The sequence below is a fragment of the Sus scrofa genome, chromosome 5, assembly GCF_000003025.6.
Source record: "Sus scrofa isolate TJ Tabasco breed Duroc chromosome 5, Sscrofa11.1, whole genome shotgun sequence".
Taxonomy (NCBI): domain Eukaryota; kingdom Metazoa; phylum Chordata; class Mammalia; order Artiodactyla; family Suidae; genus Sus; species Sus scrofa.
This window is the reverse complement of record NC_010447.5, coordinates 60,211,122-60,227,937: the sequence shown is the minus strand read 5'-3', so window position 1 is coordinate 60,227,937 and position 16,816 is coordinate 60,211,122. Positions and strand designations below refer to the sequence as shown.

General features: G+C 37.6%; 1 protein-coding gene across 1 annotated transcript in view; it reads right to left on the bottom strand.

Annotated features, from left to right (window-relative positions):
- The window catches only part of LRP6 (LDL receptor related protein 6), a 169,679-nt gene that overhangs the window by 90,782 nt on the left and 62,081 nt on the right, over positions 1-16,816 (bottom strand). The window contains 2 exon segments of the mRNA XM_021092344.1: positions 6,467-6,512; positions 6,515-6,663. Of these exon segments, the coding sequence (XP_020948003.1) occupies positions 6,467-6,512; positions 6,515-6,663 (195 nt within the window).

The following is a 16,816-nucleotide window of genomic DNA, read 5'->3' as shown; positions in this document are numbered from 1 at the left end:
TCTACACCCACTTGAGAGTTAATCATGAAAAGATGTTGAATTTTGTCAAATGCTTTTTCTGCACCTACTGAGATGATCATGATTTTTATCCTTCATTTTGTTAATGGTTAATGTACTGAATCATACTGATTGATTCACATATACTAAATCATCCTTGTATCCCTGGAATAAATCCCACTTGATTCATGGTATATGATCCTTTTAATGTACTACCAAATTTGGGTTGCTAGCATTTTGTTAAGGATTTCTGAATTTATATTTGTTAGGAATACTGGCCTGTAATTTTCTTTTCTTGTAAACCTCTTGTTTGGTTTTGGTATCAGACAAAGCTAGTCACATAAAATGAGTTTGTGAGTGTTCCCTCCTCTTCTCTTTTTTTGGGAGACTTTGAGGACTGGTATTAATTATTTTTCAAATGTTTGGTTAGCAAAGCTGTCTGGTCACAAAAAGCAGTATTTCATTCTCTTTTAAGGCTGAAAAATATTCCATTTTATATAGATATATACCAAATTTTTTATCCATCTAACCATCAATGGACACTTGGTTTGTTTCCATATCTTGGCTATTGTAAATATTGTTGAAATGAACAGCATCTTTTCAAGTTAGGTATTTCTGTTTTCTTCATCTACCTAGAAGTGGAACGGCTGGATAATATGGTAGATCTTTTTTAATTTTTTGAGGAACCTACAAACTATTTTCCACAGCGGCTGCATCAATTTACATTCCCACCGACAGTACACAAGAGTTTTCTTTTCTCCACATCCTCATCAGGATTTATTTCTTGTCTTTTTGATAGAAGCCATTCTAACAGATGTGAGGTGATAATTTTCCAATTTTCTTCTTGCAATTGACTTCTAATTTCATATACTACTGCAGTCAAATAAGATATCTGTTATGACTTCAACCTTCTTAAATTTATTAAGATTTGTTTTGTGGCCTAACATACAATCTATCTGCAAAATGTTCCATGTGTGCTTTAGAAAAATGTGTATTCTAGAGTTCCCATTGTGGCTCAGCAGTAATGAATCCAAACAGTATCCATGAAAATGTGTGTTCAGTCCCCGGCCTCGCTCAGTGGGCTAATGATCCGGCGTTGCTACGAGCTAAGATGTAGGTCGTAGACATGGCTTGGATCCCACGTTGCTGTGGCTCTAGCGTAGGCCAGCAGTTGCAGCTCCAATTCAACCCCTGGCCTGGGAACTTCTGTATGCCACAAGTGTGGCCCTAAAAAAAAAAAAAAAAAAAAAAAAAAAGAATGAGTATTCTGGTGCTGTTGGATAGAAATGTTTTTCAAAGTCTCTTAAGTCCACCTGGTCTAACATATAGTTTAAGTCCAATGTTTGATGATTGATTTTCGCCTGGGTGATTTATCCATTATTCAAAGTGATGTACTGAAGTCCCTACTATTATTATATTGCTGTCTATTACTCCCTCCAGGCCTGTTAATATTTTTGTCATATGTGTAGATGCTCTTGTGTTGGGTATATAAACAAGTTACATCTTCTTCTTAGACTGACCCCATTATCATTATATAATGACCTTCTTTCTCTCTTGTTACAGCCTGCAACTTAGTCTATTCTGTCTGATATAAATATAGCTCCTCGGCTTTCTTTTGGTTTCTATTCACACAGAAAACATTTTTCCATCCTTTTACTTTGTTTCAAAGCATGTGTTTCCTTAAAGCTGAAGTGAGTCTCTTGCAGACAACATACAGTAAGTCTTGTGTTTTTATCCATTCAGCCACTCTTATGTTTTCACTGGAGAATTTAATCCATTTCCACATAATTCGATTATGGATAGATATAGGCTTCCTACTGCCATCTTGTTGTTTTCCAGCTATTCTGTATTTCAAGTGTTCCCTTCTTTTCTTTCTCTCTGTGATCTGATAATTTTTCTACTAATCATTTGTGTGTCTATGATAGGTTTTTGCTTCTGATTACTGTGAGGGTTACATAAGATATCTAGCCCAGGAGAACTCAGCACAGAGGGAGCAGTCAGAATTGCTCATCTCCCAGTCATTCCTTGAAAGAGTTCTATTTTTATACTTTAAAAGCTGCTGTCTAATGGTCAGGCTTCTAACCTTAGCAGATGTTCAAAGGTTAACTGCAATCCTCCTCAGAGAGCAGGGAAGCCAACAGATACCATCTCTGCCTTGTCTCTCTAGTCTTCTCCAAACCTCCAATATCTTCACAGAATCAGCTTCTACACACACCTGTTACTCCATTTTTCATGGATGCCACTCAAAGGATGGGCCCCTGGCTCTGAAAGTCAACAAAGCTTGCATTCAAAAGTCCTACAATATAAGAGGATTGCTTCAAACATAAAACAGCTCTGAATGGGTATATGAGGAACCTTTTCCATAGCTATATACCTGGATCCACTGCAAAAGGCAAAAAAAAAAAAAAAAAAAAAAAAAAAGCCTATCTCCAAGATTCTCCCTAAAAGGTCCCAAACTATAAAACTATATACTTTCCTAGCTGCTGCTTGGGGATCTGACTTCCAATCAGCCTGCATCAAAGTGCTGACTGTGATCCTCCTCTGTGGAACACTTGACAATTAAACTAGTAGGAGCAAGAAGAACAAAGAAAGCAGCTTGGACAATCATAAAGGTTTGTGAGACAACCAAGAGCTTGGGCCAAGCTGATTGCTAAGGTTCATATCCTACACAAGACTACAATGACAAGACTGGGAGAGCTAGCTGTTTTATCTAAAGCACAGAAACCAACACAGAGAGTCAAGGAAAATGAAGAAACAGAGGAATATTTTTCAAACAAAGACTCCAGAAACAGGCCTTAATGAACAAAGATATAGAATTTATGTGATAAAAAGTTCAAAAGAACAATCATAAATATGCTCACCAAGGTCCAAAGAACAATGCATGAAAAAAGTGAAAATTTCAACAACAAAAGCAATAAAAATAAAAATAGAAAATAGAAGAAAGTACTAAACAGAAATCAGAAATGAAGAATGCAACAACTGAACTCAAAAACTTCAACAGAGGGGTACAAAAGAACACTAGATCAAGCAGAAGAATCAGCAGACTCAAGGACAAGGCAGTAGAATTCATGCAATCAGAGAAGCAAAAATTAAAAAAAATAATAAAAGAAAATGACAACAGTTTTAAGGACACCATTAGGTGGACTACTACTTGCATAACTGTCCCAGAAGTAGAGGACAGAAAGTACCAGAAAGCTCATTCCAAAATAACGGCTGAAAATTTCCCTAACCTGGGGAAATAAACAGACAGCCAGTTCCAGGAAGTCCAGAAAGTTACAAATAAGATGAATCCAAAAGGATCCATACCAAGGCACACTATAATTAAAACGTCTGAAGTTAAAGACAAAGAGACACTCTTGAAAGTAGAAAGAGGAAAGAAAAAAAAAAAAAACTTGTTTCACACAAGGGAATCCCCATAAGACTATCAGTAGATTTTTCTGCAGAAACCTTGCGATAAGAAGGGAGTGACATGATACAGTCAAAGAGCTGAAAGAAAAACAACTGCCAACCTAGAATACTCTACCCAGCAGAGCTGTCCTTCAGAATGGAAGGAGAAATAAAGAGTTTTCCATACAAGCAAAAGCTGAAGAAGTTCATCACCACTGTATTAGCCTTATAAGAAATGTTAAAGGGCTTTCTTCAAGCTGAAACAAAAGAGTGCTAATTAGTTACAGGAAAACATACGAAAGAAAGTATAAGCCTCACTGGTAAAGAAAGGTAAATATATGGTTAAATTCAGAGTACTCTAATGTAATGGTGATGAGCAAATCACTTATAGTTATGAAGGTTAAAAGCAAAAGTAGTAAAAATAACTACGCAATAATGTATTCATGGGTACACAGGGTAAAAAGAGATATACTGTGAGATCACAATCATTAAATATAGAGAGGACAATGTAAAACTTAAGTATGCATTCAAAGTTAAGTTGTTATAAAATATATAATAACCTTGAATGGGATTTTACACCTTGAAACTTTTACATTTGTTTATGTGAAATTAGAACAAAGTGGTGTTCAAAGTAGTTTTAATAACTTTACTTTGCTCTTCTATTTTCACATGTTAAAAAATACGGTACCTTCCTTTCTAAGCTCAGCTCTTCCTCTGACATCCTTATCTTTCCTTCCCCTTTTGTTCTTTGATTTTCCCTGCTGTGTACTCTATTTTGATGCTACTATTCTATTCAACTTTATTTCTACTCTATATTACCTGTCCTGGTAGAGAACTCTAGCAGGTCTGTTTGGAGAATTCTCTGGAGCCAGACTGCTCTATCCATCTTTACCATGGACACACTGTACTTGCCTGATATTGGAGTGAGCAACCCCAAACCTCTTATTTCAGCTTCTGCTCTTCATATAATCCACCACACTATCTAGCAAATAGTTAAGGCTATTTTGGACATCCTCTGCTTTTAAGCTGAATGAAATTCCCCACTCACTCTCTCGACTTAGTCTTGCACAGACAGTAATATGATGGAGGTCTTGTGGCTGTTAGAGGTCTGCCCTTACCTGCTTTTACTTCTGGATGCCTGAGGTTAATTTTATGGTATGTCTTCAGATTTGCTATCTAGTTTAATTGGTTTTTGTGTGGGTATCCCAAAAGAACCAAAGAACCACAATATGGCCATATTCACTCCCTGGTAGCCCTCTCAAAGCCAAATCTGAAGTTCAAACAGCAATTATGTCTTCATACTCATCATATGCTTACTAATTTTTAAATACTTATTTCTAATTATTTTTAAACCATCCTTCTGTAAGTCATTTCATCCTTCTTATGCAACAAGGCAAAAAATTCTCTAACTCCATAATTTTTAAAAGTTTATTTAGGAGTTCCTGTCGTGGCGCAGTGGTTAACGAATCCGACTAGGAACCATGAGGTAGCGGGTTCGGCCCTGCCCTTGCTCAGTGGGTTGACGATCCGGCGTTGCCATGAGCTGTGGTGTAGGTTGCAGACGCGGCTCGGATCCCGCGTTGCTGTGGCTCTGGCGTAGGCCGGTGGCTACAGCTCCGATTCAACCCCTAGCCTGGGAACCTCCATATGCCGCGGGAGCGGCCCAAGAAATAGCAACAACAACAACAACAAAAGACAAAAGACAAAAAAAAAAAAAAAAAAAAAAAGGTTTATTTAAATAAATTCTTTAAATCTTCCCTGGTTTTCAACACTTATAAATGCTTCCTCATTCATGGTTCAGATTAAAAATTTTTATTCTTTGAAAAATTCTTTGAACTACCTAAGGCTCCCAGTTTCTGTGTTTTTAAAATCTGAACCTGGTCCAAGTAGAAATTTCGTGTTTATACATCAACTTTGTCTTCCATGAATACTGGGTGTAGCACACACGCAGTTAAGTTTTCTCCTAGTCCAGGATCAGTAAACTAGTCCACTGGCTCAAATAAAGCTTTACTGGAATACAGCCATGTCCATTTCCTTATGTGTGTGTGTATATGCCTCTCTCTCTCTCTCTCTCTCACACACACACACACACACACTGGAATGCAGCCATGTCCATTTCCTTATGTGTGTGTGTATATGTCTCTCTCTCTCTCTCTCTCTCTCTTTCTCTCTCTCTCACACACACACACACACACATATAGCTTATGTATAGCTTCTTCCATGTCAAATAGCAGAGGTAAGTAGCTGCAAGAAAGATATGTCCCACAAAGCCTAAAATATTTACAGTATGGCCCTTTACATAAAAGGTTGGCCAGCCAGTCCTGGTCTACAGATTTATCAAATAAACTTCTACAAACAGTGCATGGGGGGGCTTTATGGGTAATTCTGAATAAATCTCTGCTGTATTAGGTGTCCAGACATTACAGAATGTTTTGCAAGCCTGGCTCCTCAGGAACTAAAATGCTAGTAGTACTCCCAATCCTTGTGTTAACCAAAATTCCTCACACATTTCCAAACGCTCTGGGAAAGAATGGAAATACTATCCCTGGTCGAGAACCCCTGACGAAACTAAATTACCTCAGAGTAAAGAAGGAGAAAGCGCAGCCCATAAATTCTAAATGCTACCAAGATAGATAAGTGTAGTTATCTTTTTAAAAAGAAAACTACAAGTCTATTCTCCATCCACTTTGACAATCAGCCTAAAATATGCTAATTTCTTCTTAATAAAATTAGCATAATTTGTTTACTACATCAAGATATCACAGTGTTAACCTAACGTTTAAAAATAAATTTTTAGGAGTTCCCGTCGTGGCGCAGTGGTTAACGAATCCGACTAGGAACCATGAGGTTGCGGATTCGATTCCTGCCCTTGCTCAGTGGGTTAAGGATCTGGCGTTGCTGTGAGCTGTGGTGTAGGTCGCAAACGCGGCTCGGATCCTGTGTTGCTGTGGCTCTGGCGTGGGCTGGCGTCTATAGCTTCAATTAGACCCCTAGCCTGGGAACCTCCATATGCTGTGGGAACAGCCCAAGAAATGGCAAATAAATAAATAAATAAATAAATAAATTTTCAAGGCAATCTTACCGATTTGTTCCATCCAGATTTGATTTGTGGATGAAATTAAGTTTGCATCTGCCCAATAAAGCTTCCGTTCCTCATAATCTAAAGTCAGTCCATTTGGCCAGTATATTTCAGTGTTTATTATAATGAAGCGACTTGAACCATCCATTCCAGCACGTTCTATCTTTGGTACTTCTCCCCAGTCTGTCCAGTACATGAACCTAAAAATCATAAGAAAAATAAACTCATGACATAAGCAGGTTAACAGCCAAGTATCTTAAAACTGTTACTATGGGAGGAAAAGGAGGGGAAGGGAAGGGGGGAGGGGAAGAAAATAATTTCAGATAAATCATAACCAAAAACTTCCCAAATTTGATTTAAAAAATATTAGCCCAACATCCATCAAGTTTAATAAACTCCAAGTATGACTGACACAGAGATACACAACTATACATATCAGTTCAACAAACTGTTGAAAGACAAAGAAATCTTGAGTACACTAAGAGAAAAACTCATCACTTACAAAGAAACCATAACATAACTAAGAGCTGATTTTTCATCAGAACTGACAGCAGAAAGAAGTAGGATAACATACTGGAAGTACTAAAAGAAAAATGTCAACCAAGAATCTTACATACAGTAAAACTATCTTTCAAAAATGAAGGTGAAATAAAGAGATTCCCAGATAAGCGAAGTGAAAGAATTTGCAGTGTGTAGAACTACGTTACAAGAGATATCAGGCAGAAAAGAAGTGACCCAGATGTTAACTCAAATCCACATGAAGAAGCAAACAGATAATTTTGTAGGTAATTATAAAAGGCAGTCATGGTGCAGCAGAAACAAATCCACCTAGGAACCATGAGGTTGCAGGTTCGATCCCTGGCCTCACTAAGTGGGTTAAGGATCCAACGTGGCCATGAGCTGTGGTGTAGGTCGAAGACGCAGCTGGGGTCTGGTGTTGCTGCAGCTGTGGTGTAGGCTGGCAGCTGTCTAGATCCAATTCAACCCTTAGCCTGGGAACATCCATCTGCCACAAGTACGGCCCTAAAAAGCAAAAAAAAAAAAAAAAAAAAGAAAGAAAGGAAAAAAAAAAAGCAGTACAAATACATTTTTCCCTTTTCTTCTCTTAATGGATTAAAAACTGCACAGAAAGTAATTACAAAATTGTATTATTAGGGAGTTCCTGGGTGGCTCAGCAGGTTAAGAATCTGGCATTGTCACCTCAGTGGCTCAGGTTCAATCCCTAGCCCAGTAACTTCCACATGCCATGGATATGGCCAAAAAATTGAATTATTAGGCTTATAACATTTAATTTAGTAACACTAAGGAAAGCAAAAGGGAAGCAACATTAAGGCAAGTGACAGCAGAAGTTAAAGCCACAGAAGAAATAAAAAGCACTAGAAATCGTAAATATGCAGGTTAACACAAAAGACTTATCCATTTTTTCCTCAGTTGTTCCCTTAGCTTCTTTAAAAAAACACAAGACTTTCTAGTCCCCACAATGTCTTATTCATACAATAACCACTTACAAATACAGTAGGAAAATGGAAAAGGAAAAACACAGATCAATGCTGGAAAAAAGTTTCTATTTAATAAAATAACATTAATTTTTGGCATGGCCTAAGTAAATAAATGAATAAAAATTAAATTAAAAAGCTATTTTTAAAAGGAGAGCAGTTCCTGCTGTGGCAAGAAGGTTAAGGATCTGGTATTGTCTCTTCAGCAGCACAGGTTCAATCCCCAGCCCAGTGCAGTGGGTTAAGGATCTGTCATTGCCACAGCTGCAACTGTGGCTCAGATTCAATCTCTAGCCCAGGAACTTCCATGTGCCATGGGTGTAGCTGGAAAAAAACGAGAGAGAGAGAGACTGCCAGAGGACAAAGTCAACAAATATTTGAGAAGGAAAAATGGACAGGACTTGGCTATGGGTAAGGGAAGAGCAGAAACTGGGGGTAATTTCTAGGTTTCTGGACAAAAAGCGATGCCTTAAAAGACATAAATACTAATACACATCAAAATACCCAACTATTAAAATAAAAGGTATTCATCCACACACCACCTAGTGGTATGAATGTCATATTTGAAACATCACTGCACAAGAGAATTATTCTTTTGTTGAAACTACCCATTTGTAAGTTATGTAATTTATAATTACAAGTCCTATAAGTGTGAAAAGCTGGGTTATAAAAAAGTATAGCAGGGATTTAGAGCACAGATACCAGAGGTGGGCTGCTCAGGTCTGCCACTTCCCAGACATGGAATCTATAAAGCAAGTCACTTTACCTCTCTGTCCCTCATATTCCTTATAATATGAGGCTTCAAAACAGATCTATTTCATAGGGTTTTTGAGAGTTAAAGCAGTTACTATATACAAAGGACTCACAATCCCTACATATGGCTATTGTTGTTTATGTCATAAATCCCTTGTTTATAGCATCTCACTTTAGCATGAAGGCCAAAATCATTAACATAAGCTTTAAGTCTCTACTATCTGGCTCCTACCCATCTCTTCAGCTTCAATTAATGCCACTATTCACTTTGCTTATTATATGCCAGGTACCACACTCCCTGGCAGTACAGGGCTTTCCCTCTACACATTATCTCCCTCTTTCAGAGTTCGGCTAGGTAGTGTTTCCTCTAAAAGAGGTCTTCCCTTAAGGCCCAAACTAGACTATACAGTCCCTTGTAAGCTCTCAGAGTACCTTATAGCATTACAATTATAGTTGATTATTTGGTTAATGTTTACTCTTTATTACCTCTTCTACATTTATGTTTTATGCAATATCTGGATTAAGATGAGATTTTTATAAAGTAAATAAAGGATAAATTTCCCATTTTCTGATTTGGTTTAGTATTCCTTTTGCTGAAGCATTCTTAATAAGGCTATTACATGGGAGAGTGCTTGTCTACAACAGCCAGCAGAAAAGAAATAATATATTTGAAGAACAACTTGGCAGAGAAACTGACTAGAGATTTCCAATGATCACAGACTGAATTTGGTGGTAGCATTTCCCTATGAAGTTTGACATGCTAATTTCATGTCTCAGTTGGCTAAATGCCAACTGTTCAAAGATCATTCTATCAGTGAATATTTTCATAATGTTCTAGTGAATAACTTACCTCTGATTAATATATTTCATAGTTTAAAATAATTTGGAACAAATTTATGATAAGAATATTAGATCTCTCACCAAGAGTTTTAAAAAGAAAGCAATTAGCCAATGACATAATTTTACAGTTCCCAGCTTGAAATCAACTCAAGCATCATTTTGTTCTTTTACTATTGTGCGATCCAAATCCAATGTCTTCCTAGTCTAATTTTCTTTTTTTAATTGAAATATAATTGACATATAACATCATGTCAGTTTAAGATACACAATATATTGGTTTGATAGATTTATATATTGAAATATGATTACCACCACAGCATTAGCAAACGCCTCTACCACATCACATATTATCATTTCTTTTCTGTAGTAGGGATAATTAAGATCTAGTCTTTTTTTTTTGGCTTTTTTAGGCTTTTTTTTGGGCTTTTTGCCTTTTCTAGGGCCACTCCAGCGGCATATGGAGGTTCCCAGGCTAGGGGTCTAATCGGAGCTGTAGCCACCAGCCTACGCCAGAGCCACAGCAACATGGGATCGAGCCGCGTCTGCGACCTACACCACAGCTCACGGCAACGCCGGATCCTTAACCCACTGAGCAAGGCCAGGGATCCAACTGCAACCTCATGGTTTCTAGTCGGATTCATTAACCACTGCACCATAACAGGAACTCCTAAGTTCTAGTCTTTTAACAACTTTGAAGTTTATAATACAGTACTCCTGACTATAACCACTATCTTGTGATTAACTTATCTACTAGTTCTAAGTTTGTCCACTTAAACAATATATCCTCAGTTCCATTACCAACTTGTGGTAACCACCATTCTACTGTTTTGATAAGTTCAGCTTTTTTAGATTCCACACCTAAGTGATATTATACAGTATTTGTCTTTAATATCATTTATCTCATTTAACATAATGACCTTAAAGTCCATATATATTGCCACAAAAGGCAGATTTCCTTCTTTCTCAATGGCTAATATTCCACTGTGTTCTGTGTATACTTCTTTAACATTCATCAGCTGAAGAACACTTAAGCTGTTTCTCTAACTTGGCTATTGTGAACACAGAAGTACATGTATCTTTCCAAACTCCTGTTTTCATTTCCTATGGTATACAGCTGATCTTGAACAAGAGAAGCTGGAACTGAGTTGTCCACATACAGGCAGATTTTATTTTTTCCAATAATAAATACTACAGTACCACATAATCCATGGTCAGTTAAATTCTGGATGTGGAACCCCGGATATAGAGCAACCATGTATACATGAAGAGCAGGTTATAAGCTACAAGCAGATTTTTAAGTGCACGGAAGTTCGGCACTCCAACCCATTTTGTTCAATGTTCAACTATATATTCAAAAGTGAAATTGCTAAATCATATGGCACTTCTTTTTTTTTTTTTTTTTTTTTTTTTGCTTTTTAGGGTTGCACCTGAGGCATATGAGGTTTCCAGACTACCAGAGCTACAGCTGCTGGCCTACACCACAGCCATAGCAAAGGAAGATCCAAGCCGAGTCTGCGACCTATACCACAGCTCACAGCAACACTAGATCCTTAACCCACTGAGTGAGGCCAGGGATCGAACTCGCAACCTCATGGTTCCTAGTTGGATTAATTTCTGCTGCGCCACAACAGGAACTCGAGCAATTCTTTTTTTAAATTTCTGAGGAACTTTCATACTGGTTTCCATAGTAACTGAGCCAATTTACACGCCCATCAAAGGTGTACAAGGATTCCCTTATCTCTACATCCTCACCAACACTTGCCTCCTGTCTTCTTGATGATAACCATCTCATAGATGGGAGATGATATCTCACTGGAGTTTGCTCTGCATTTCCCCAATGATTAGTGTTGTGGAGTATCTTTTCATGTACCTAATGGCCATTTAGATGTCTTCTTTTGAAAACAATTTAATGCCTCTGCTCATTTTTTTAATTGTTTTTAACTAGTTGTGTGAGTTCTCTATATATTTTGGATAGTAATCTTTATCTGATATATGGAGTGCAAATATTTTCTCTCATTTTGTAGGGTTTTTTGTTTGTTTCCTTTGCTATACAGAAACTTTTCAGTTTGATGTAGGTCCACTTATTTTTGTTTTTTTTGTTTTGTTTTGTTTTTTTGTAGGCCAGCCTACAGCACAGCCACAGCAACAGCAACACGGGATCCGGGCCGCATGTGTGACCTACACCATAGCTCATGGCAATGCTGGATCCTTAACCCACCGAGTGAGGCCAGGGATCGAACCCGCAACCTCACGGTTCCTAGTTGGATTCCTTTCCACTGCGCCACATCAGGAACTCCTAGTTTTGCTTTTATTGCTTCTTCTGGTCTAAATTTTTTCACTTTTATCTGAGTCCTTTCACTATTTTGGATCTCCATAAGTAGCACAAAAAAAAAAAAAAAAAAAAAGGTGGGAAGATAAGCTGATTATCTGTGTCTATCTTTTCCCAATCAGGTATTATACCCATAAATTAACTGCTCCGTTGAGAAGCAGCCTTATGCATAAGGTCAAAGAACAACCTAAAAATGGCAAAGAGAATCATGTTTCTTTCTTCAAAAAAAAACCCCTGAAATTTAAACTCTATCTGTACCAAAATAAACAATTTCTCAGACTTTCTTTAGTTGTTAAATGCATACAGTATGTGACAACTCAGAAGCACATTTACCATAAAGTATAAGCAAACTTCAGGATTCTTCTTATAGGCTCCTTCCAATATTGCATTCTTAGGTTTGTACAAGTAGTCATCATTTTGCACAGTTCCAATATGTATGAACTTCAGTTACCACAGTTTAGTTAAATAACCAGTCCCCCACAACACAAATTTTAGTTATCAAAATATATGAACTCTATGTGCACAAAGCACAAATTTTACTGCCTGTTCCACAAATCACTATGTAAATGACAGATGTGTTTGATCATCAGTAACCATTGTTCTTTCAAAGTCTATGATTGGGCCCCACCCACCTGTTTTTCAGCTCATACACAGAGAGCAAAGTATCTATCTGTTGTTGCCTCCTTGTACAGATAAAACCATATAACATTTTATGAAAATGAACTGTCAAATGGAATTGGCCAAGAAAGATGAAAATTCAGCAAAGAAATAAAAAGTGATAATATGGGAAGTAAAATCTGAATTGAAAATAAATGGAGTTACAGAAGAAATAGCTGACTATGGGAATGTTGACACCATTGCCATTCAAGACTCTGGATAGATACACAACCAGGAGAACACAGTCAAGACTAATTTATCAACTTCAGTGAGGAAAGTAGCTGTGACAAAAGGATAAAGACATTTCAGAATGAGGCCAGCAAAAAAATTTCACACTGAATGAACTGAGATAATTTACAACACTGAAAACACAAAGGATGAAGCATTTTGAAAGCTTAATCCAAACATAAAATGGAATATTTGCTTCATATAGTAAGTTATACAATGAGAAGACAGCAGCACACTCTGCTCAAACCACTTTTAATATTTCTAATAATTCATAGTATATAAATATTAGTTTTACTATTTCTTCCATTTCCCTACACTTTTATATCAGACAGTAATAATTTTTTTTTTCTCTTTTTGCCTTTTCTAGGGCCACTCCTGCGGCATATGGAGGTTCCCAGGCTAAGGGCTGAATCGGAGATACAGCCGCCGGCCTACACCACAGCCACAGCCAACACCGGGTCCTTAACCCACTGAGCAAGGCCAGGGATCAAACCCACAACCTCATGGTTCCTAGTCGGATTCGTTAACCACTGCACCACAACGGAAACTCCCAGACAGTAGTAATTTTTAATGTTATGACAATTTTAAACATCACAAAACAACTGTACTTTATATACTGATCATTAAGATTGCTTTGAAGGCGTTCCCATTGTGGCACAGTGGTTAACGAATCCAACTAGGAACCATGAGGTTGCGGGTTCGATCCCTGCCCTTGCTCAGTGGGTTAAGGATCTGGCGTTGCCATGAGCTGTGGTGTAGGTTGCAGACACGGCTCAGATCCCGCATTGCTGTGGCTCTGGCGTAGGCTTGGCAGGTACAGCTCTGATTAGACCCCTAGCCTGGGAACCTCCATATGCAGCGGGAGCAGCCCAAGAAATGGCAAAAAAAAAAAAAAAAAGGATTTCTTTGAATAGTTTTGGCTTTGCATGGTATTAAACATTTTAGTATTTGTCAAATTTTTCTCTACAGTAGAAACATTTTTTTGGATTATTCATTATTTAATTTTCACCAATGCAGTTCAATGTAACTTCACTAATACTAAGCACCTACCAAGTGACAAACATTCCTTGAAGTGTGATCTTGGTGTTCAAAGAGTTTTCAGAAAAGACAGTTTTCAAGTATTATAGCAAGGGGTGTAAGAGAGGTAACTGTGATCCCAAGTATTCCGAAAGCAACAAATGAGGGGCTATGAGTCCAACCAGAGATAATGACACCTGAGTAGAGCCCTGAAGGAGGAGCAGGCTTGCTCATAGGAAGTTGGAAGGACAAAATATTGCACTGTGTATAAAAGGAACTACATGCACTCCAATATTATTACAGCATAAAAGGAAAGGTTTGAGATCAGGCTGGAAAAGAAAGGGATAAAGTCTCACAGCGTCTTATATCTGTATTCAAGAGCTTAAGCTTAACACTGTAGATACTGGGAAACCATTGATAAGGTGGATGGTTTGGAGGGGAGGGAGGACATGGTCTAAGTTGGATCATTTTGGGAGGAGGGATGACATGGTCAAACTTGTACATTTTATATAGATCACAGTGGTAGCGTACTGGATTTAAAAGAAGAAAAATACAGATACTAGTTACAAATCTATTTCAAATTTCCCAAGTGAAAAAGGATGAGGTGTGGAGTTCCCTTGTGGTGCAGTAGGTTAAGGATCTGGTATTGTTACAGCAGCAGCTCGGGTCACTGCTGTGGCGCAGGTTCAATCCCTGGCTCTTGAACTCCTACGTGCCATATGGGCATGGACAAAAAAAAGAATGAGGTGGTAACTAAAGCAAATGGACAATGGCAGTAGAACAAAACAACAGAAATATTCATATATATAAAGAGCTTAGGGCCTTTCTACAGGACTAGCCTAACTTCTTAGTTTTATCTCCTAGAACCCCCTACCTTGAATCCTATAGTTACAGCCCCAAGTTGACAAATAGGTTTTTTTCCCATTAACAGCCAACCATTAGTGACTTTTGGTATCTGTTCATAAAGACTGTGAAGTCTAGTCAGAGCTGTGAGGGGAAGAAACTCAGTGATTTTTTTAGTTAATGGCTTCTGCCAAGAACCTGGGGGAAGAGTGTTATGAGCAGACTTGCATTTGACTCTACTCTAAACACAGCGACTACATACTCTTCCCAAAAGGCATCACGAAGTTTCCTGTGCCTACCTTTTTTAAAATTATCTTGCTTTAAAAATTTTTTTCTTACAGTTTATTTACAATGTTATGTCAATTTCTGCTGTACAGCAAAGTGACACAGTCATACTTACATATACATTTTTTCTCATATTATATTCTTGTGCTTAATGTTTTTGCACATACCATTTTACTCTATCCTAATTTAAAATGCTCATAATCACTACCAATAATTAACTCATGAAATTGCAGCCATCGCATATTAACTTCTACTCAGCTAGCTATTCCACAGTAAATAATCATAAAATTAAACAAAATTTAAGAGGCAGCTATTTCCAGGAACTGAAAATAAGGCAGCACAAGACCACAAACCAAGGGACAAGGGAAACTCACTGGGTGAGCTCCAAAGTCACCTGAACTCAACTTGGTAACAACTCACCAACCAAAGAGTGGAAAGCCAAAAGTGAAGTTAGGAACACTGACCTCACTAAGCTTTAAGGAGTGAGAATTTGGGGGGAAAGACTAGAACCTGTAGGGAGAAAAGTTAGTTACACTGAGAGAAAGTTACATTGGGAGAAAGTTATACTGGGCAATGGGGCTGGGGGGGGGTGGTTCAGGGATCCCCATGGGTCCTTGGACTAAGAACCCACTGTGCATGCATAATTTCCTCAAGGATTATCAGATTGAGAACAGAACCAAAATGCCAGAAGTCAAGCAATGCAGGTGGTCTTAAATGTTCTGTAAGGCCAGAGTAAAAAGTCTCAAGACCACCATTTAGCTGAGACACCTCAAAGGACTGAATATAGACCATACCGAGGGCAGTGGTTCTCAAAGTGTGGTTCAAAGACCCCTGGAGATCTTAGGAATCCTTTCAGGAGGTCTGCAGGGTCAAAACTATTTTCAGAATATTGCTAAGTCTTATGTATTTATTTGGCCTTTCTCCCATTCATTCTGGAGTTTTTCATGGCTACATGAGTTGTGGCGATGACTTCACCCTGGTGGCTCATGGAATGTCTAGTTGTCTATTACATTTTCTATAAGTTTCTAAGGCAGCAGGTTTTGGATATAACTATGTTCACAGATTATCTCAATTTATTCTCAGCACTCCTGCACTCTTACCAGCTACCTTTGATTATACCTGCTATAATCTCTGTGCCTCATTATCATATAAAAATGTGTTATTTTTGAAGTCCTGAAATTTTCCTTGTGTCCAAAGCAAAAACACATCAAGGAGTAAATAAATCATTTTGTTTTATAATATTCTCAATGTTAAAATTTTCTTTTAAACTTTTATATTTTGAAATTTACTAATAATGTTCTAGCTTAAAAGAAAATTTACTTTTATCTGTTTGGCATTTAAGAATGGATCACTGGCCAAAAGGGTGAGATTAAAAAACTTCTTCAACCCATAGCTATAATGCTTATATATGCTAAAATATGATACTGATCTATTAGAGAGCAAGTTCTCTGACTCGCAGAAGGGAGCAGTCCAAGACCCTGAGCAAAACTATAAATGAAAAACAAAGTATTACAAAAGCAAACTTTATACTAGCTTATCTTATTGTGAACAGTATTTGGTTCTGGTAAAGTTGAGGCATTATCTTGAGTCCAATCATTCAGAGTTTAAAGAAAAAGGAATTGCAAAGTTTAAATGTAAATATGAACTCATTAAAAGCCAAATGATGTTTATTACAGCTTTGCAGCTGGAGAAACTCATACAACAATTGAGACCAATAAAGCTTTCTCCAGTTAACATTACTGAATTCCTCCTCAGTGAAAAGTTGATAAAAGAAATTACAGCATCACCAATTTTCAAAGATACAGTAAAACGACATTTTAAATTAAGCTGCAAACATGAAGACAGAAGTTAATGTCATCTAAGAATCTGTGCTTTTGCCTTACACATGACTAAAAGCTACAGATG